Below are 21,449 nucleotides of genomic sequence, written 5' to 3' on the forward strand. Positions count from 1 at the left end.
CTACGAGCAATGACAGGCAAGTGGTTTTAAAAGATGTTCTCACGCGGTGGTTTAAGGTACGAATCCTAAAAAAATCTGTTTTTTGCAAGCTATAATTCCTGACAGACATGTATCTATAAAAGGTGTGCAAAGTCTTGCCATCCCATCTCGTTTTGAAAATAGATCCGTGCCCTGGCACTACACATGGCAATTGTTTTTAACGAAATTGAAGTAGCATATGGATCCATCCATCTAATGGTAAGTAGTCATTATAGACTGGTTGTCTATACTATAGACACGGATTAAACCCATATAGAAACGGAGACCTGTTCCTGTTGTCTGTTTTTGTATTTGTTTACGTATTTTCCATATATTTCCAATCTTGTATTTCTAATCCAATCCAATTTCAGTTCTTGTAGTCCGCCTTGGGGCGCTGATTGGGCATGTATAGGCAAATACATTAACAAATACAAAAACAGTATTTTTTGTAAAAACGTAAAATCTCATACTAAGGGTACAGATGGGTTGCTAATTCTAATTACGAATGCTTAGAACTAAGCTCTTAGTTTTTAGTATACAACACCATTAAACCAATATACAGCTCCTTTTAACACTATTAGAAGGCATAAGTGTGAGATTGATAGTTCTACAGTCTGCGTTCGATCCTAGGTTCAATCCTGTTAACAAGAAAATTAGAATTAAGCTCTTAACATTGATATTAGAAGGCACAAATAAGTGTGACGTTGGTGCCCCTGAAGTCGTCGCAAGGATTCTCGGTTAAATTGATTTAAAAAACAGGTAAATAAGATACTAGTTACTCAGATTGAGTGGGAATTTCGTATTCATTAAAGGACAATGCCCATGAAAGTATGGACCGCCGTCCAGAGTTGTATCAAATTGAAACTTGTTGTAGACGATGTATAATTAACCAAATACTACCACCAATAATTATTTTTAGATCAGCACCCGGGTTCTGAAGTTGTTTACCGAAATGTTACATAATCTCAAAATCGAAAATATCCGACGATAGATTGATGGTCGGTTTTTACTGATAGTAGGTACCTACAATGTAGTTCGATTAACATATTCCATTTACTTTTAAAGGTAGTAGGTAAAAACACCTAATATAATCCTAAAAACCTAAAATAATGAATTCCGAGTATAAAACACCGCCATTTTCATTTTTAAGAACAACAATCAACATTTCGTCTTATTTTATCTTAAATGGAACCCCCTTGTTCAAAGAAACTATTCTCATTGACAAACTATGTAAAAAAATAAAAAAATAATTTTAATATTACTTTCATTTTGACGCATGAGAAAAATCAGTATCAAGAATGGGCATTCTCCTTTCTAACGAAAAATTCATTTCATTTTACATAGCTTGATTGAAAAATACTTGAAATTTAAAATTAAACACAGGTATGCAATAAATTATGTTTTAATTTTATTTTATTTATTTTTAATATGTGGCAGGTGTATAAATATTTTTTTTTGTTATTTGTTACTTTTAATTCGATCTTGCCTTAGTAAATTTACTATTTTTTTTATATTTTTCTATAAATATGTAACTAAAACTATTATTTATTAGAAATCTGGCGAATTTATTTTTTATAAAAGGAAGTATATTGGGTACGTATAGAAAACCATTACCTGCATTCCTTAAAAAGTTTATTTTTACTTTTGCCAAACAATCTTTAAAACTCTTAAGTAAGTAACTAAGAGCAAAGCTCATAAAGACCAACATTAGCTCCGAATGTTTACTAATAGGAGAGCCGGACGATATCATAGAGACGCAAGGAAAAAACTGAGCGACTCTACGAATGCTTATTATGCTACTTAGTAGAGTCTCGTCTTGCAACTGCAACTCTACATAAAATAATTTTAAACTCTACATTTACGGAATAGGGCCGATTCTCCCTCGTGTACCCCACGTCCCGCCTACAAGGGGCGTCGTTCCCCCCTCCGACATCGAGTGCGATCACACGACTTGCTTCACTTTTAAATTTTAATAAGTCGATACGAAGTCGATTTTAAAAAGAAAAGTGACAACTTAAAAGCTACGTCCGATCCAAGTGTGAATCGTGTTATATCGAGATTTGTTATGGGACGGATGAGATTAAGTTTAATGAAAGCCGGTTTCCAACTCTACGTAGAGACGAACACACTAAAAAGAGTAAAATAATGATGATAATTTTCAGTAACTTTGGTATTTTTAATAAACTTAAATCTTCGATAACTGACAGTGGACTCGTATTTTTGGAAATAAATGATTGATAAACAATATAAACAACTGTTTTTAAATGTAGTAAAATTTTAGTTCATTTAATTTATTTTTTAGTTAATAAGATGAAAATAGAAAAATATAGCCCAGTATATCTATTATTTTATTTTTTATAAAAAATACATACATGGTATAAACATAGGTACCTATGCAGGTAGCCATAATATATATGACATTAGTTACCCTAGTAAAGTCCGCGCCAATTTGCTTGTCCGCTCTGAATATAGAAATGAATCGCGTCGCCATAGCAAATTGTATGACTAAATCTGCTCGCAACATCTTCAGAGCGGACTAGCAGTTTAGCGCGGATTATAACGACACAACCAGAATCAGAGCACAGCCGCGCTATATGAAAAGATAGGGGAGATTGGAGTGCATCGGTACAGCTGTTGCAATTGAACAAACATTTGTAACCCAATTTGGTGCATTATTATTATTTAATATACTCGTAAGTCGCAAACCAGCAGTCAACCTGGCGGTAAGGCTACTGCCGCCCATGGATATCTATAATAATCCCCTGATAAGAGTCCAACCTGCGTTCAACCATAGATGCCTTTCTATCAGTGAACACTAAGTTTGAACGCCTCGAAATATATGTCTTCTTTACCACACCTTTTAAACCAGAACACAACTGGGCTTACCCCTGTTATAAGGCAGATATAGGTGTGACGGTAGGGCCGCCAGAGTCGAACCACAAAGTGTTCTCTCACCTTCAGATTTTTACTTAAATATAAGTATAATCTTAGGTTCTTCTATATTAAAATAGATGCTGTATTAAGTATGTATTTACTGAAATATGTTTGTGGTGTTCACCATAAATAACTTATGGAAATTCAAGAAATAATGATACAAACAATGATAGGCTACAATTATTTAAAATCAATAATTGTAACCCACTACATATTTATATCGTAACTCATTATTCTAATTACCATGAAAACATACTGAAACTAATAAAATACTAATTATTTTTATATTCATTCTGCCTCGACATTAATTGTTAAATAATTAAAATAATGATGACCTCGATTATTTTAATGGCTACAATAAATGCCTTGTATTTGTAAGCTTATTATTTTTCTAATTACGATTAAACGGAACGGGGAATCAACGAAATAATTAATACAATTCGTCACAAACTCCGGTCGGTTATTTGAAAGCTATTACCGGGCTACCGTCGATAAGGTTTACTGCCTCGCGATATGGTTAGTTTGAACCTCTCACACGTTATAAATAAATAAACTGGTAAGTCTGTAGTTCAATTTTCCGCAAATCTGCCCGTGTAATGTAATGGCAGTCGCCCATTGTGCGAATCATCGTGGTTGATTCATATCAAGCTCATTTACTTATGAAAATCTACACGGAATTCTGTAGACTTGAAAGGGATCAGCGCTTTTTCGGTTAATTGATATCTAAAAAACTGTTTTGTTTATGTATATGATTGTTTATAAAAGTGATAAATCCCTAAAAATATTGTGTCGTAGTAGATATCGTATCCAAAACTTTAAAGTAGACATTTTTAAAAAATCTATAGATTTTTTTAGACGTCTTAGATCTTGAATATAAAGCAAGAAATACCGGTGAGTGTATTATTAATTTTCTTTTACAAATATTTTTGTTTTAACACAATAAACAAAGGGATGTGTGATTTTCCATACGTGCATTGTTCTGAAAACTAAGTGGCGGTTCTGATTGATCGTTGATTGAGGTAAACATTATAATTACTCATATTATTATTAGAGTATAACAAAATCATGAAAATATGCATATCTGCATATTTTGTTAAAAATCGCACTCACCAGCAACATTATTGTACGTATGCAAGTATAGTACAATAAGGGAATCGCTCAATAAGTAACCTTTGTAGGTATCTATTCCATTATTAGAGCGACAGATGCAGTGACTTTATATAGTAACCCATACAAGAGTACAAATAATAATATGGAGCGATGTGTACACTTAATTAAATTAAAATTTATTGTATCATTTTCTTGATTTTGGTCAAAAACAAGTTGGTAATTTTTAAAATACGTTAAAATTTACTAAAATAAGGAATCAATCTATTGTCATATCTTATAAAATCATATCTGTTAAATTCTGAAACAGAAAAATTGATTTATTTTTAATCTGTTTTTATTATAAAGGATGATGCATAAATATGTGAAAATTTGTAAAAAAATGTGAAAATATTATTTTAAATTGTGTAATAAATCTATAGACAATAACTCTGTAACCCTTTCTTTCCTGATAGATAACAAAGTCAATTACTGAAAAAATAATGGGGTATTTATATAGAACTGTAGTTATACCTATCATGTTTTAATGGCACAAAGATATGCACTTTCGAAATTAATTAAATTTGATTCCTCGGTAGTATGAATAAATCGGTACAAGCATATTGCAAGTTATATCGTTATGTACTTATCTAACAATTTTCTGCATTTTTATTATTGCCAGACTTTACAATTAGGGTTTTATTTATGTGAACTTCAGTATAACCAAAAAAGGAAGTTTGATTAACTCAGATTAATCGTCATTAATTAAATCAGATTAAATCAGATTAGCTCAGAAAAATTAAATCTGAAGAATTAATATAAATACAATTTTCGTAATTATATTTATTGGTACTTACGTACCTACATGTAGGTTTTTTTAATCAAATGTGATCAATTATAACCCAAATAATCATGTGGTTATAATTGATTCGAGTAATCTCTATTCTGTTAAGACAGTTTACCCTTAATTCAAGACATCTTCGAACAAATACAGCTACTAGGAGGTAGATGTATGTAGAGTAGGTGTATCGTAGAAGTAGGTACCTGCTAATTATTATTACCTTAATATAAGTTTATTTTCATTTTTAAGTTTATTTTTATTTTATTATAATGAGTTCAATATTTAGGTACCTGCCAGTTTTTTTTTAATTGAACCAATAATGACTACAAAATAAAAATAAAAAATCAACAAGTACTTAAGTAATTATCTTTACTTACAAAACTGATCTCTATTGTTCATCCTAATAATTGTAAAGACTCTATAAAGATATTTTATTTACAAATACAAAATTGCTTCAGTGTGGTAGAGTCCGAGTATACCGCAAATGGCTTAGCTAGCTCGAGTGCCTCCATATCGCCGTAATGAAGTTTATACACACATAGTGATTGTTGGTTTTGCTAAGTGAGAGGTGAGTAATACTTGTAGTTAGTTAATAATAGTAAATAAATATCGTTTGGTAAATTTAAAGTATTATTTTAATAGTTTATAATAATTGCTTAAATATAACATAAGCAGACAAAGAAAAAAATGTAGCTGTCTATTTAGTAATAGGTAGAGTAAGAAATAGTTTAAAAAATGTGTAGAGCCCAAATGTCATAGATAGGTATTTTGTTTGATACCTCTATGTAATTGGCAGACTCTACAATCAACTTTTCTAAAAAAAATGTTGAATCTGTATTTTTTTATTAAGATATGTTCATTAATTAAACGAAGTATACACATAATCTTTTTTCATGGAAAAATAACTTAAAATACCATAGTGTATAACTATATTAGGAAGTCTATTAAAAACGCATACTTATTGAATTTCTTAAAAAAATTAAAACTATTGGGATTTTTTCTATTTATTTTTAATATGCGAGTACAATTAAGTAAAGATAAATTTCATAATTGTAAACATTTGCGTGTGATTTTATAGTTACATCGTTAAAATTAATGAATTATTATTAAAGAATTCTTATAGCTAGATAATACGATGTCTACTTTCGAGAACATTTTTTAAATTTCAAGTACCTATCCCGATGTAATTTAACAGCGTAAGTAATAAGCTAAGAGGCTCTTTATTTATTCATGACAATAACCGCGAATATCCTCGGCAGTAATCGGAGGACATCCCATCCGAGTTCTCACAGTGCATAAATAGCGCTGGTACCCGTCGTCGCGAATAAATACATCGATAGGATCGGCTCACCGTTTAACGAGAGCCTTTTCAGTGCCGCGGTGAGCCATTTAGCGAATTTCAATAGTTATCGCGCGGAGAAAAACTCGCCGGCCGAAAGGGACGGGCGCGAGGAGCGCGGCCGGCGCGAGCGGGACGGACGTAACGAAAGAAGTAATAAAAAAGCGGTCGTGTGCGTGGTCGGAGTGTGGTGGCGTAGGGCGGCGATGCAAGCCCCTCCCTGTGGCTCGTTGCCGCCTGCCGCCGCCTCAGTCGAGTCGACAGCGCGGAGCCGCACCGGTCCGCTCTACGACGCACGAGCGCGCGTAAAAAGTTTCACGCTATTCCGAAACTTCCGATCGCGGTGACAACACGCTGAAATTAACTGAAAATTGCTCGGCACGTTCGCAATACGTTTCGAACGGACTAGTATTTCTGTAGTGTTTTTTTTTCGTTTCGTTCGAGTTTTTAGTTCCGCGAAGTACTTTAGTAACTCTTGTTTTCACGGGATATTTCCATGAGAATATTAAGTTAGACTGCCATTAATAGAATTCGTTTGTTGAAATCGACAAGTAAGCAACAGTAGTGGAGCACAGTTGCTGACGCAACAGATATAAATAAGAGTTGCAAGATTATGTTCTGTGCGACCGATGGGATGTACGGACGGTGACATCGTGTGGGCAGGTCGCAGGCTGGGTTCGGAGGCGGTCAACTTGATGCTGCTCCAGGGTGAGGGCCGGGAGCGGCAGGGGCCTATGGAGGAGGAGTGCTCGGCGCGCCCCTGCGCTACCGACTTCTCGATCGCCGCCATCATGGCCAGGGACCGCCAGGAGCGGCGCGAGCGCAGGCGACACAGGGACCCTAGAGAAGATACCCTCACTCCATTAGGTAAGTGAAATCTTTAACGACTCTTTGCCATTTTTGTCATCTTTGTTAGCTTTGCCGTGTCTTTGCTACTCAATGTTGATGGTAGAGCTTTATTTGTTATGCTCGAAACTCTAGGTTTAAATAAAATCCTACATCAATCTTCATTGTGATATAATACTTCTATCTACTAAAATAAATCTTAATAATTAGGTATTTAAGAATCATTAAATACCGTAACTTTCTAAATGTATAACAGCCAAAAAATAACAAAGTTATGTTAACTTTAGTTAAAAAATAACAATACATTTTCATGAAATAGTTCGCACATTAGTCTGAATTTATATACCTAACCAACCTATCAATTATCATTAAATTCGAACTTTGTCACATAAGATTTTCCCAAAACTCCAATTGAAAAATCTCTACAAAACTTTAATGTCATGTAGAGTCTATAATATTCAGTTACTCTTTAAGGATTAGTAGATTTAACTTTTTAATATTCCCATTAAAATCATAATAAGTGTTTCAAGACTCCAATCGAAAATTTCTACAAAAATTTAAATGTAGAGTCCCTAACATTCAGTTACTTTTCAAGGATTAGTTGGTTTATCTTTGTAATGTTCCTATAAAAACCATAATAGTTGCGGCCATTCTGTTTTACACCTTTATAATCAGATTATCTCGGTTATCTCACCCGAGAACATGGTTTAGATGCTGCTTCTACCTTGCATGGCTTCATTTCACACTTAGGCTCTTAAGTTTTATTTTTAAACTGGTTTACTAGAACTTTAAAAACCATTATCATGGGTATGTGAAGCCTATCAATATGTACTTGGCCAGCAAAATGAGCTATGGCTTAATTCTGTAAGAAGACCCGTGACCAGCAGTGGGGCAATAATGGGTTGATGATGATTAGGTATTAGTCAATTTTTCTTATTATTTATGCCACTTTATTCGTTACTTTTTTGTGTTTTACAACAGTCCATGTTGTCAAAATATATTTCTACAAACTGTTTTAATTCTAAATTATTCGAATAGTTATTTAATAATTTTACCTTTTTAATGATACGAACCAACTTACCTAAATCGGACATAGTTAAACGAAAAGGATCCAATCCACAATAGACTTCATATGTAACTACGTATTATATTTAACATAAAATGTAACTTAGCAATTAAAAGAGGAAAATGTCTGATTATAAAGAAAACAAGCCTAATTTATTTAATTTTGTAACTCCAAAATTAAAAATTGATACACGCATTAAGATGAATCTAAGAGTCAAGTAACAATAAAATTTAAACTCTACTAAATAATGTACCTACTGTATATAAGTAGTAGGTTAAAAACATATACACTATAATTACATCGTATTAAAATAAAATAAATTAATAACCAAAGAGATAAATATTAGATTAATAAATAAATAAAAAGAAATATTTCAGTTCTAAACTAATTCCAATAATTAAATAATCCTGTGTACTTGAATGTGCTATTAATTGTAGAGTATTAGGTCTCATGGACAGTAATATCGTTTGGATTTAGCAGTCAACACACCTCAAAAAAACCTTATTAATCTGTACGCACAAAAAATTAAAATAATATTTTAAGTTCAGAAAATTTAGAAAAAAATGAATTGAAGTTGATTATATATATCCACGGGTAGCCATGACCACTGAACACCAGGTGTACCATACTCGTCGCCTCTTTAATTTCATACAAAAGCATACAAGAGTTATATAAATTAAGAAACATACTTTCATCACAACTTATTTAAATTTCAAATTATGTAATCGGTAATGCCAGCAAAGTTCATGGCTCCGATGGGTATTTACGTGTGAATAGCAAACTAACAGTATTGTTTTCAAAAATAACATGTGATCATTCAATTTTGGCGTGTCAAACAAATAAGTTGAGGTGGCTGTAAATTCAAAACCTCTATGTTTAATAGCATTTTATAAAAAAATGTTCGTTTATGTCCGTCTATGCGTTGTTTTGGAAACTGTCCGTCAATAAATATTTTTTTGGAAACGGCTTAGTCGAATTTTATTAGAGTTATATGAATAAGTAGAGGAGTTTAGTAGCATAACTAATTTTGATTCCAAAAAAGTATCCGATTTTTGAGTAAATATTCATAATTTGTGCATAAAGATAGAGCTTATGAAGGTGGTAGAACCCTTTGTGGTTCGACTCCGGCGGCACCACCGCCACACCTATTTCTACCTAATAACAGCAGTGTTAGGCGCTGCTGTGTTCCAGTTTGAAGGGTGCGGTAAGGGAGACAGACTTTTCCGAGGCGTTCCAACTTAGTCCTCAGGGGTAGCGGCGCATCTGTGGCCGACCTCAGGTAGGAATATCTAATCCTATCAGGGTTTGATTACAGATGTCCATGGGCGGCAGTAGCCACTTACCATCAGGTGGACTGCATGCTCGTCTGCTACACGTATATTTAAAAAAAAAAAGAGCAAAATGAAGTTTGTAAATAATGAAAATAAACATTACACAAAGTCATCAAACTTTGTGTAATGTTTATTTTCATAAACGCTGGTCGAATTAGAAATAAAGACATATTTTATTATAACCAATCAAACCTACTTGTGGCTAAAACAAATAGGTTAACCTAATTAATACAAGTAGGTGTAGAAAGTTCGTATAAACGACAAAAAATTGAATATTGCCCAGAGTAGGTTTAAGTATAGTATATAATAGATAAGTTTTTTTTTTGTTAATTTACTTTTTCTAACAGTATTTGTCATTGCACAAGATATTTATTTGCAAAAGCATTCATAATTAATATATTAAATTCTCGTGTCACAATGTTAGTTACCGTACTCCTCCGAAACGGATTTACCGATTTTCACCAAATTTTATATGCATATTCAGTAGTTCTGAGAATCGGCTACTATCTATTTTTCATACGCCTAAGTGATAAGGTTTGTTCACCCTTAACATTTTTTTTATTTATATGGCAACTCAACGTTTGCAGGGTCAGCTAGTAATTACTAGCTAAGAATTATATTAATTAATATAATTCTTAGCACTCGTAATACTAATCTGGGAGACATTTACATCTAAAGTCACTTCTGTCGATATTGCGTGCAAAATGCACAGTTAAAATATAGCTAAATAACTTCAATTTATTAAAAAATATCGACAACAATATAAAAATCAAATACTCGTACTACAATAATAAATTTATATTACAAAAGTTCTAACCATGAACACTCTGTTGGTATTTAATCACACACACACATTTAAGTCACACAGATATTTTTTTATACATTCTATAAAGTAAAGATTATAAGAATAGTATTTACTCGTATATGTATCTATCAGAGTTTTTCAAAAAGTTCTCAAATGACTATTAGACCTACCCAATGACCTAGATCCACTCATATTGGTTGGAGACTTGTGCCCATTAGAAGGCTGATAATGACTGAAATTATTGAAAGAAGTGACTAGAATAGAATGCAAATACGGCAAGAATCTTTAGATTCTATTAATCAATTATTATTTTAATGTATAGTCGACAACAGTGATTGGAAATCGGCCGTTCAATCTGAGGGTCCTAATTAATTATCACTATCTTTAAGAGCAAAGGAAAATCTAAGAAAACCTCATGAAGATTTCTATAAAAAGAGCTTCTACAAATTACTTTTTTTTTTTTTTTTTTTTTTGGCGCCCAGATGTAGGTGGAAAAAGGGCTGACCCTCTACGGAGAGGGAGGAGCAAAAAATGCGTCCAAGCACTTACAGGCCGCGACGGCCGGTGCCTGCGTCGTGTGGGGCTGACTGAAAGGTCCTCCTGAAGGGAGGACCATCCCACTAAAAACTCCTTTAAGGCATTCGTCCAAGGGGACCGTACAGCCGACATCGGATAGCGACCTCTCGTTTGCGGAGCGAGAGGCGCTAGCGGCGCTCCCTAGAGAGCTACCGCTGGATAGATGACACTGAAGGTGTCAACGTATCATGAATAAGATTAGAATCGTCGGGAAGACGATTCTCTATGGAGAGTTGTACGCCCCTGTGGGCGGCCAGAAGATTCTCCACATCGGTGGAGAGTTTGTTAGGAGCGTCGGTCAAGATATTTCTTGGCCGACGGCAATTGTAACGGGTAGGAAGAGGGGCAGCATAGTCCGCTGCACCCTTGATTAAGGGGTTGGAATGGTTTTCTGAGCGGTCAAAGAACGCTTCAGAGAATTGTCTGAGGACTTGTTGTATTGGAGCGAGCTCCAGGTCGCGGTGGAGGTCAGCGTTTCTGACATACCAGGGGGCATTAAGTGCCCGACGACAAAAGAGATTTTGTATGACCTGGAGTTTGTCTAGGATGGTGGGATTCGCGTGAGCGAAGACTGGAGAGGCGTATGTTAACACCGGTCGAATGCAAACCTTATACAGCGTTCGCTTATTCCTGGCTGACAACTTGCTGTGTCTGCCAATCATGGCGTTGAGGCGGCTCATGTAAGAGCGGGCAGTATGGGTGACCTTAGAGACGTGGGGTCTAAAGGTGAGGCCCGGGTCAAGGGTAACTCCTAGGTATTTTACTGTGGGCCTCCATGGAATGGGGGCCCCAAGTAATTTGACGGAGGGCAGGTTGTTTAAGCGCCTGCGTTTGTGGTCGAAGCGCATTGCGGAGCTTTTCTCCGCATTGACTTCGATGCGCCATTTCCTAAACCAATCTCCTAACTCGTTGACCGAGCGTTGGAGTTTGGCGAGGACAGATGACTCCTTTTGCCCTTGGATGTAAAGGGCGGTGTCATCGGCGAAGAGTGAGAGCTGCACCCCATTTTTGGGGATAGGAATATCGTTGGAGTACGATATGAATAATGTAGGAGCGAGCACTGAGCCTTGAGGGACTCCGGCTGTTACGGGGCGTGGGGGAGAGAGGATACCTTCGTGCCTGTAGCGGAAGGTTCTGTCCTGAAGGTAGGAAGCCACGATGCGGACTAGGCGATCAGGAAGACCAGAATGGTATAGCTTGTATACCAGTCCTCCATGCCAGACTTTGTCAAAAGCCTTGGCGACGTCGAAGAAGACTGCTAGTGTCTTGTTACGTCTTGGATAAAACCCGCTTGTGATGTACTCGACAATGCGGTGGACTTGTTGGGGGCACGAGTGCTGGAGGCGAAAGCCAAATTGGTGAGGAATGATGAGTGGGGGAGCATCTATTGGGAAGAGGTGCCCTCTTATGTGAACGAGGATCACCCGTTCGAAAACCTTGCCCATTGCATTGAGGAGGCTAATGGGGCGGTGGTTGGAGGGAATATGTTTCGGTTTCCCAGGCTTGGGAATACCGATAACTGTTGCTGTCTTCCAGGCTGTTGGAAAGAAGCTGAGATCGAGGCAGGCATTGAAGATAATGACCAGAAGGGTCAGTGCCTGCTCGGGGAAGTGTTTGAGCGCCAGGTTGGAGATACCATCCGGACCTGGGGCTTTACGAGGTTTCAAACCGCGGATGACGGTCCGGACCTCGTCTGTAGTGATTTTAATGGGAGCAGAGGTGACAGGGAGAGAGATCTTTTTAAGGACCTCCTCCTCCACCTTGTGGATGTGCATAGGGTCGCACGGTTGAGTGCTGGGGGAGCACTGCGCAGCGATGCTATCTGCGAAGCATTCGGCCTTCTCAGCGTCTTCGAAGGCTATGCTGCCGTCGGGACGCGTGAGAGGGGGAGTGCTTGAGAAGGCTTCGGTACGAAATCGTCTAGCGACTTTGTAGAATGCCTTATGAGAAGGTTGGATATCCTCCATGAGAGAGTTCCAGTTGGAGTCCCTCATTTCGGCTAGCCGGGATCTGACTTTCCTTTGGAGGGCGTTAGCGCGCCTCCTAAGGACAGGGGTGGGATACTTGGCGGCCCATCTGAGGGCTGCGTTTTTAGTTTGGATTAGCTTCCTGACCTCGCGAGGTAGTTTGCGGTTCGGGACCTCTACCACCTTCGCGTTGTCATGAAGCGAAGTCTGAACTAGCTGGGTGAGTGAGTTCACCGTACTGTCTATTTTCTCCGAGCTAACAAGGTAGTCTGGGGGAATAGTATACGGTGAATCGGGGGCCTCTATGGCCGAGGTGAGAGATTTCTCGTACCCTTCCCAATTAGTGAAGGTTTTCGAGGAGGTATGGGGGGTTGGATCATAGGGACCTAACTGTAGAGAGACTGGACGATGGTCTGAGCCCAGATCGTCCAGTGTTTCGATCGCTCTTGTATTGAGCGCGACGCCTTTAAGGAGGGCGAAATCCAGCACGTCGGGTTCTTGGTCTTCCCGATCGGGGTAGTGGGTTGGCGCTGTTGGAGAGAAGATATCAAAGTCCAGTGCGCGGGAAATGGTTAAGAGTTTCTTACCGTTGGTGTTAGTCAGACGACTGTTCCAAACGGTATGTTTGCAATTGAAATCTCCAAATAGTACGACAGAGTCTCCGAGCGAGAGGAGGGCCTCCAAGTCGCTTCGGAGAGGGGCTTTATTGGCGGGGAGGTAAATTGAGGCTATGATCAGGGACGGGTGTCCTGTCATGCCTAATTTGCATATGGTGGCTTCCATATTGGTGAGCTTGGGTGTTTCCAGAGGGGTGCAATGGAAGGATCTCTTGTAGTAGATGGCAGTGCCTCCGCCACGACGGTCGTCGGCTCTGTCATTACGTACAAGCGCGTAAGAGGGGAGACTTACGCCTTTAAGGGAGGGCTTGAGGAAAGTTTCCTGAACAAGCAACAGGTCGATATCCCTGTTGCGGACGAACTCTTTGAGTTCGGGAATGCAAGGCTTGAGACCTCGTGCATTGAAGGAGATAAGCGAGACGCCTTTAGGTTTTTGACGACCGGGATGAAGGGGTTGAGTATGAACGTTACTCATTGAATGGACTTGAACAACGCTAAGTGTTCAGAGTAGATTGCGATGCGCTCCGCCTGGCTGGCGTTACGCATCTTTTGCGAGACGAGTATGATCTCGTCGAGGTTCACGCCCTTAACGCAGTCCTTAAGGAACATGATATGTTCCCTTACCGATGCGTCTTGGGTGGGACGGGGAGTGGGAGTGGCCTTAGGGGCCGGGGTTGGTGGGGCGGTCGCGGGTGCGACTTTCCTCCAACTCATGGGAGCGGTTGGGGTTTTGGAGGCCCCTAGCCGCGGGAAATTGGTCGAATTGACCGGAGGTGGGCCTGCTTTCGAGGGCTGCTTTTTAGCAACCTTCTTTTGAGCGGGACGGGGGGCTTTAGGGCAGCCACGGTAGTTAGCCGGGTGCCCTGAAGTGGTGCATAGCACGCAGGCAGGAGGGGACTCGTCTTCACGAGTTCTCTTGCACTCACGTGTGGCGTGGGGTTCTAGGCACTTGACGCACCTTGGGGGGGCAGTGCAGTTCGCCGCTGCATGGCCGTAAAGCTGGCAGCGGTGGCACTGGGCAGGGTAGCCACGCTTGTTAGGTGGTTCCACCTTGATCTCAGAAAGGCCACAGATTGTGAGCTCCTTCTCCTTGAAAATGTCCTTGGAGGACGGGGTCTTGGCTAGAATGGCCAGGGCTAGAGGGTATTTGACCCCGTTGCGGTTGTACAACTTGTGTACACCTTCCACGGGGAACCCTTGGTTGACTAGATCCGTTTGGATTTCGTCGGTGGGAAGCTCGTAGGGGAGACCCCTAAGGACCGCTTTGATTTTGCGGTCCTCTTCTAAAGCGTACGTGTGGTACGGGAGTTGAAGGTGAGTTAGGAGCCTAATGAGGCTCTTGAAGTCCTCGGTGGTGGGGCATGAAACGCGAATAGAGTCGCGAAGGTTACGTGCCTTGGTGTAGTGGATCTGTTTTTCCACTAGGGTTTTAGAGAAGTCGGACCATTTCGACTTATCTCTGAAGAAAATGTGTGGGGGCGGTTTGCACTTGGCAAGTGCTGGTTCGCAGCGCGTGGCTGGCTTGGCGGGCTTAGCCGCGGGGGTTGAGCTCTGGGGCTCGGTGGAGGTTTTTGGCACGGGGGCCAGAGTGGAGGCTTTTGGCACGGGGGCCAGAGCGGGGGCCGCTGGGGCTGGGGTGGCTTCGAAAGAGGCCTCGGAAGAGGTTTCACTTGTCGCCTTAGCGACGCGTTTCACCGGTCGTTTCTTGGTCTTCCTCGACTTGACAGGGGTGAAACCCTGGTCGTCGTCGGAGGAGGGGGCGGTGATGAGGGTGTGCTCCGACGATTCGTCGGAGGAGGCGGGGCGTTTGAGCGAGATGGCATCGAAGTCCATCTCGTGTCTCGGGGTGGCATCAGGGGATGCGGGTGAATCAGTAACGGACAGGGGATCCGTTACGGATTTCAAGGGCTCGCAAAGGGAGCGGAGTTTGACTGAGTCAAATGGGCGATTGAGCTCCTTGCTCAAGAGGGAGGACAGAGCCTCGAAAAACCTATCTGTTACCATGTAGGCCATGGTAACCTGGGATGCCTCCCTGCCGAGGCAGGGAGCTAACGGGGAGGGGGAGGGAAATGCAATTACCCCTAAGGGAAAGTAACTGCTACCGTCACCCTTGGGATAGCCCAAGTGCAGTGGGATCGGGTCTGCCGGTTTCTCTCAGGCCGAGAGGTCTGAGAAGCGCACCGGGTCAACGCTAGCTGGTTTCGTTGGCACCGTTAGGTATCCACCAACTCAAACGCGTCGGGACGTGAGTTTTGTTTATTCCCAATAAATTGGCAATAAACAAAGCACGGACCGCTATCGATAATATCGAGTAGGCGAGAACCGGCCGAAAGGCCAGAGAAAATTCTGGGTTAGGAAACACTAGAGCGCGAGCAGGCGGGGCTGCTCGGTCTGGCGTTCAAACGCAGAGTGTACAAATTACTATAAAAAAACCTAATATAAGATAACTCTACCGCACTTGGAACACCGCTCACGAGGAGACCCGAGCCCAGCAGTGGGACAGTAGCGTAAACAATAGCACAACGGACAAAACAAATCTATTTTTGCTAGCCAAACCACTGGGCTAAAGCTAGCTAGATAATTCGAATACTGCCCTACTAGAATGCGACCTGTTAAAGTGTCAATGTTGGGGTGATGAAAAATAAGGTGTCAATTTATTAAACTTGGCAAACGAATTTAAACCGAGGCGGTAATTACTGCCAGCGGTTTAATTAGTGTGCTATCGAGTGATTAGATGTTGTATATATAAACGTTATGTATGTATGTTTCTTCGTTACATTATTGTCTTGCTGGGCATGTTTCTGCTGTCTGAGTGAGAGGATTTAGACCATGGTTTACGGGGCTGACCAAATTGAAATACTTTATACACATTTGATATTTTTTTTAAATCAGACGTGCAGGTTTCTTCGCATTTATAGCCTAGTGGCAGCGATAGCCTAGTGGTTAGAAACTCGGCCTCTCGATCGAGGGTTCCGAGGTTCAAATCCCAGGCACGCCTCTAATTTTTCAAAGTTATGTGCGTATAAGAAATTAATTATTACTTGCTAAGCGGTGAAGGAAAACATCGTGAGGAAACCTGCGAGATTTAAAGAAAAAAAATGAATCTCAAAGGTATGTGCAGTCAACCAATACGCACTTGGCCAGCGCGGTGGACTATGGCCTAATCTTCTCACATGAGAGGAGACCCGTGCCCAGCAGTGGGACAGTAATGGGTTGTTAATGATGATGATGATTACACATTTAACTTGGAAATGTTAGAGGTTTGTGTCTGGGATTCGAACCACGGGTATCGATATTGAGAAACAAAACTTACAATCACTAGGATTTTACTACTGCCATATGTATGTTTATTATGTACTAAGTTTTATGAAGTATTTGTAACTCCGAGGCTTATGTAGGGCTGATATAGAAAGTTAAGCTATGTCACGGAAAGTTAAGTTATGATGGTTACCGCCAATGGATTATTCAAGCGCGCTTTGACTTCGGGGTGATTTTATTAATCAGACTGGTTGATTGCTAATCAATCACCGACTTCCGACTCCGGCGGCACCACCGCCACACCTATTTCTACCTAATAACAGCAGTGTTATTAGGCGCTGCTGTGTTCCGGTTTGAAGGGTGTGGTAAGGGAGACAGACTTTTCCGAGGCGTTCCAGCTTAGTCCTCAGGGGTAGCGGCGCATCTGTGGCCGACCTCAGGTAGGAATATCTAATCCTATCCTGGGGTTGATTACAAATGTCCATGGGCGGCAATAGCCACTTACCATCAGGTGGACTGCATGCTCGTCTGCTACTCTTATATTATAAAAAAAAAGTATATGTGCATAATGTGCAGCATATAAACGATATATATACTTAGGTATGTTCTATTCATATAATACCTAATAATAAATATATCTTATAGGTGATAATTACTTTATATTATATTATTGATGTGTGATGTAAGTTTTATCTTAGTTTGTTTCACGTCTTCTAGTAATACTTGTTATTACTTAATAATCAATTTGTTTACCTATTTAAGATCGGAATTCAACATTTTTTGCCTACTAGAATTTGTCCAAATTCAATAATATAAGATACTAGCTGACCCGGCAAAAGTTGTGTTGCCATATAAATAAAACAAAATGTTAAGGGTGAACAATCCTTATCACTTACGGGTTTGAAAAATAGATAGAATATTTGAAACTGCGGTGGTAGCGAAGTCTGTCGAATCCAATGTGAAACATTCCAAAATCAACAAATACTTACGAATTAAAAATTAATTAAAAAACCTTTTCCCACGGACTAAATTGTGAATCTAAACCATTCTCAAGTCCCCTTGAACACACACAACAAATTTCATCAAAATCAATCCAGTCGTTTAGGAGGAGTTCAGTGACATACACACGCACATAAGAAATATAAATATAAAGATAGGTAAATGTCTACTTACCTAAAATATTGTGTTATTTAAATTTAAATTTTGTATCCTTATAAATAAAATACTTTTTATAATATTATCAATATGTAGAATTTAGGTGGACATTTTAATAAAAAGAAGATAGTTAAATAATACTTATATTTAACATATTGCAAAAAACCTATGCACACAAACCATCTGACACTTTGAATAAAACTTGCTTTTAGAAGCTTTTAGAAGCTTGTTGTAGATATTTCATTGAAATTAGATGCTTAATAATTATTACTCGATTTATGAGTAGTACTTTTAATTTGTCGATGATTTTAATTATTGGATACAATTATAAATACACGTAAAACAATAAATGAAGCCAGGTAGTAGCGCCGTGTCTCGGGTTCGATTCCACCAACTAGAAATTATACATTAATTACATTTATTGTTTGCTTTTTTTGTTAATTTAATAATTTTAGAAATTTTGAACTTTAGCGATTTTTATTCATAGTGTGAATAAATCTACTAATAATTAGATGTAAGTGGCACTCACTTGGCCTAGGCCCGTGAATGCCAATATACCGGATGCGTAATGCCGAGCCTAAAATAAGAAGTGATAATAATAATAAATAATAATAATAAAATGATGTTATTTAAACTCGGTAGCTTACTACTTTTTTTCTACTACTTACTACTTACTATAGGTTAATCAATGAAATACTTAAGTAAGGTACAAACTACCTAATTATAGTAAGCATACATTCCTTTAGTATGTAAAATAATTACAAAGGATTGCTACAGTTGTGTTGTTTCACATGAGAACTTAGTTAAAATACCACATGTGTCACTGCATAGGAAAATTATAATCAATATGTCAACTGTTTAGAAATTGCAAAATTGTCACGTGGAATAATGTGACCACCGTTGGACATCGTCTTTAATTTTACATTTATATTTCAGTTAAAATAAATTATTCAGTCTAGTAATGAATAATTACTACGGTTTAAAACGAAACAGAATGCTGTCTGTTCAAATCATTGTAGGCACCTTTTTATAATATAAGAGTAGCAGACGAGCATGCAGTCCACCTGATGGTAAGTGGCTACTGCCGCCCATGGACATCTGTAATCAACCCCAGAAAGGATTAGATATTCCTAGCTGAGGTCGGCCACAGATGCGCCGCTACCACAGAGGACTAAGCTGGAACGCCTCGGAAAAGTCTGTCTCCCTTAGCAAACCCTTCAAAAGGGTTGTTTAGAGCGGTAAGAGTCCCACATAACCCTGTGTCGCTCCCACGGCACTGGGTACCTTTTGAAGGTCGTAGGTGGCGTTGCCACCTTCAAAAACCACCATCCACACTCTTTCACCGAACTACACAATCATGGGCGAACTACATTAGTTCTACGACCACTCAGGTTCCATAGGCAGATCCAAATATATACCCGTTAAAGAGAGTTTATCTATTGTTCTTTTCTTCCATCTTTCTTTCTTTTTTACGTCCTTTTATATATTTAAATTGCTATTGCCATCAACAGTACAATCGAAATCAACTTTAGTCATTATGCACACAGTTTTTCGAATCAGTTAGTTAATATTATTTTATTTTTAATTTATGAATACTCAGCTTGCAACATTTGCTGGGAAAGTGTTGAAAATATATTATTATGTTCATTCCCACGAGAATTTGTTTAAATTATTTATGAAAGTTGTCGTCGATACATTTATTTCTTGTTATGATTATGTTGTGAAATATGAATGATTTTAGATAGAGGCAGTTAGAAATATTAGCGTTTCTGTCACTTTTATATTGAAAGTAAAGTTTAGTATGAAAATGACATGTGGTACTTGTAGATTGTAGGTAAAGATTATTAGCTACTTAAATACCTCGTAAACGATGAAAAATATGGCTTCGGTTTTTTTTTGTTCTAATACTTAATACGGGCTGCCCATAATTAAAAAAATACTGGAGCATAGCAATTCAGCAAAGCAATTTAAAGGTGGTGGAAATCATTCCATGTCGCATCAGCAACACCCTTAAAGCAGAACATAGCAGCGCACTGCTGTATTAGGCAGCAATCGGTGTGATCATAGTTCCGCCGGAATCGAACCACAGAGGGTTCTACTACCTTTTAAACCTTCGCCACTATGTCACTAGCGGTCACCGGGCGTTGCTAAACTTTGTCGATCATTATAACCTACACAAACCGCAGGGTGGCTAGACACGTTTCACATACAAAAACATCAGAATAAATATGTAGCCATAAATATTAATATTTAAAGAAAAACATCTTAATTTATGAATTAAATTGATGTCATAAAATACAAAGAACCTAATGATTTCGACATAAAGATAATATTATGCGAAAATTAACGTGATATTAATTAATAATTTAGATGTCTGATGTTTTACTAAAAATGGCTAATAGTTTGTGTCAATATAAAAATGTTTAACATACTAATTATAAAAATAATTTACATTTTCATAATTTATTTATTGTACCAATCACATTTAGATTTGTCAATAAAAATAAAATGAAATGATCACTTACAGCAAATTATTATGACTAATAAATATTTATTTATGTAATGTGCCGTTCTTTGATATTATTATAGGTGCCGAGTAGATATATAACTATTTATTCTGAATAAAATAAAAAGTAAACATATATGTATGTACTGTTTGTTAAATTTGATGTAATTATAAAACGATAAACAATTGTACGTTAGTTGTAACTTTTAGTATCCTACTTAAATTTGGTTCAACAAAATTACAGTCAACCAAAACAATTTTACAGAAAAATTCGTAGACGCGACGGCATCAGCCTCTGGGTCGCCGTCACCACCTCTGGCGGAGTATGAGCGGGACTCCCCTGTCGACGTCTCCTCCACATCAGAAGCAGGGTCAGCGAGTGGCACCGCAGCCGCACGAGCCCTCTCTCCACCGCCCCGGAACCCACAGCTCGCGGAGCGCTGGTCCAGCGAGGAGATGAGGCACATCCAATGCCACCTGGAGACGAAGGAACTGTGGGACAAGTTCAACGAACTCGGCACGGAAATGATCATCACTAAGACTGGGAGGTAAGTTGGATATGTATTATAATTAGGTATTAGATATAGAACAGGTTTAAGTCGAGACATGAAGAAAAAGCGCAATAAAGTTATTTTCGAATGTAAAAATATAAGGTTACTTGGCAATAACTATGCCCTGTACGTGCGTAGGATATGTACATATTAGTGACGTTACAACTAGTATGTACAAGGTTTTGATTGGAATTGTATAAGAACAATATACTTACAACATAAGTTTGGTAGATAAATGTTTTCATGAAATTAGATACGAAAAAATATTTTTATTCGGAAAGAAAGAAAATTACTGCCTTATTTTTGTTTATCAAAAACTACGAACTCTATGAATCTACTTGGAATATGAGTAATTAAGTAATTGTACTAACAAGAGACTTCACGTAGGTACACGAAATATACGGCCGGTCATATAACTCATTGAATATTAAATCAATATTAGCAATCTTATTAACCCGACCGCAATTAAAATGAGAGCGGCTCAAACTTATAATAATATTTAAATATGAGCTGCTAGTAAAACCCATTTAATTAAAATGCTATTACAATTATT

General features: G+C 38.4%; 1 protein-coding gene across 2 annotated transcripts in view; it reads left to right on the forward strand.

The window, feature by feature from the left end:
• The first annotated feature begins 6,463 nt into the window (after nucleotides 1-6,463).
• Nucleotides 6,464-21,449, forward strand: part of LOC140748050 (T-box transcription factor TBX20) — a 61,213-nt gene continuing 46,227 nt past the window's right edge. For both annotated transcript variants that reach the window (XM_073080744.1, XM_073080745.1), the window contains exons 1-2: nucleotides 6,464-7,085; nucleotides 20,611-20,893. In XM_073080744.1, coding sequence (XP_072936845.1) covers nucleotides 6,848-7,085; nucleotides 20,611-20,893 — 521 coding nt within the window. In that variant the 5' untranslated portion in view covers nucleotides 6,464-6,847. The remainder of the gene's footprint in view (nucleotides 7,086-20,610; nucleotides 20,894-21,449) is intronic.

The sequence above is a fragment of the Epargyreus clarus genome, unplaced genomic scaffold (assembly GCF_041222505.1).
Source record: "Epargyreus clarus isolate Ecla_fem2 unplaced genomic scaffold, WU_Ecla_fem_2.2 ptg000015l, whole genome shotgun sequence".
NCBI classification, from domain to species: domain Eukaryota; kingdom Metazoa; phylum Arthropoda; class Insecta; order Lepidoptera; family Hesperiidae; genus Epargyreus; species Epargyreus clarus.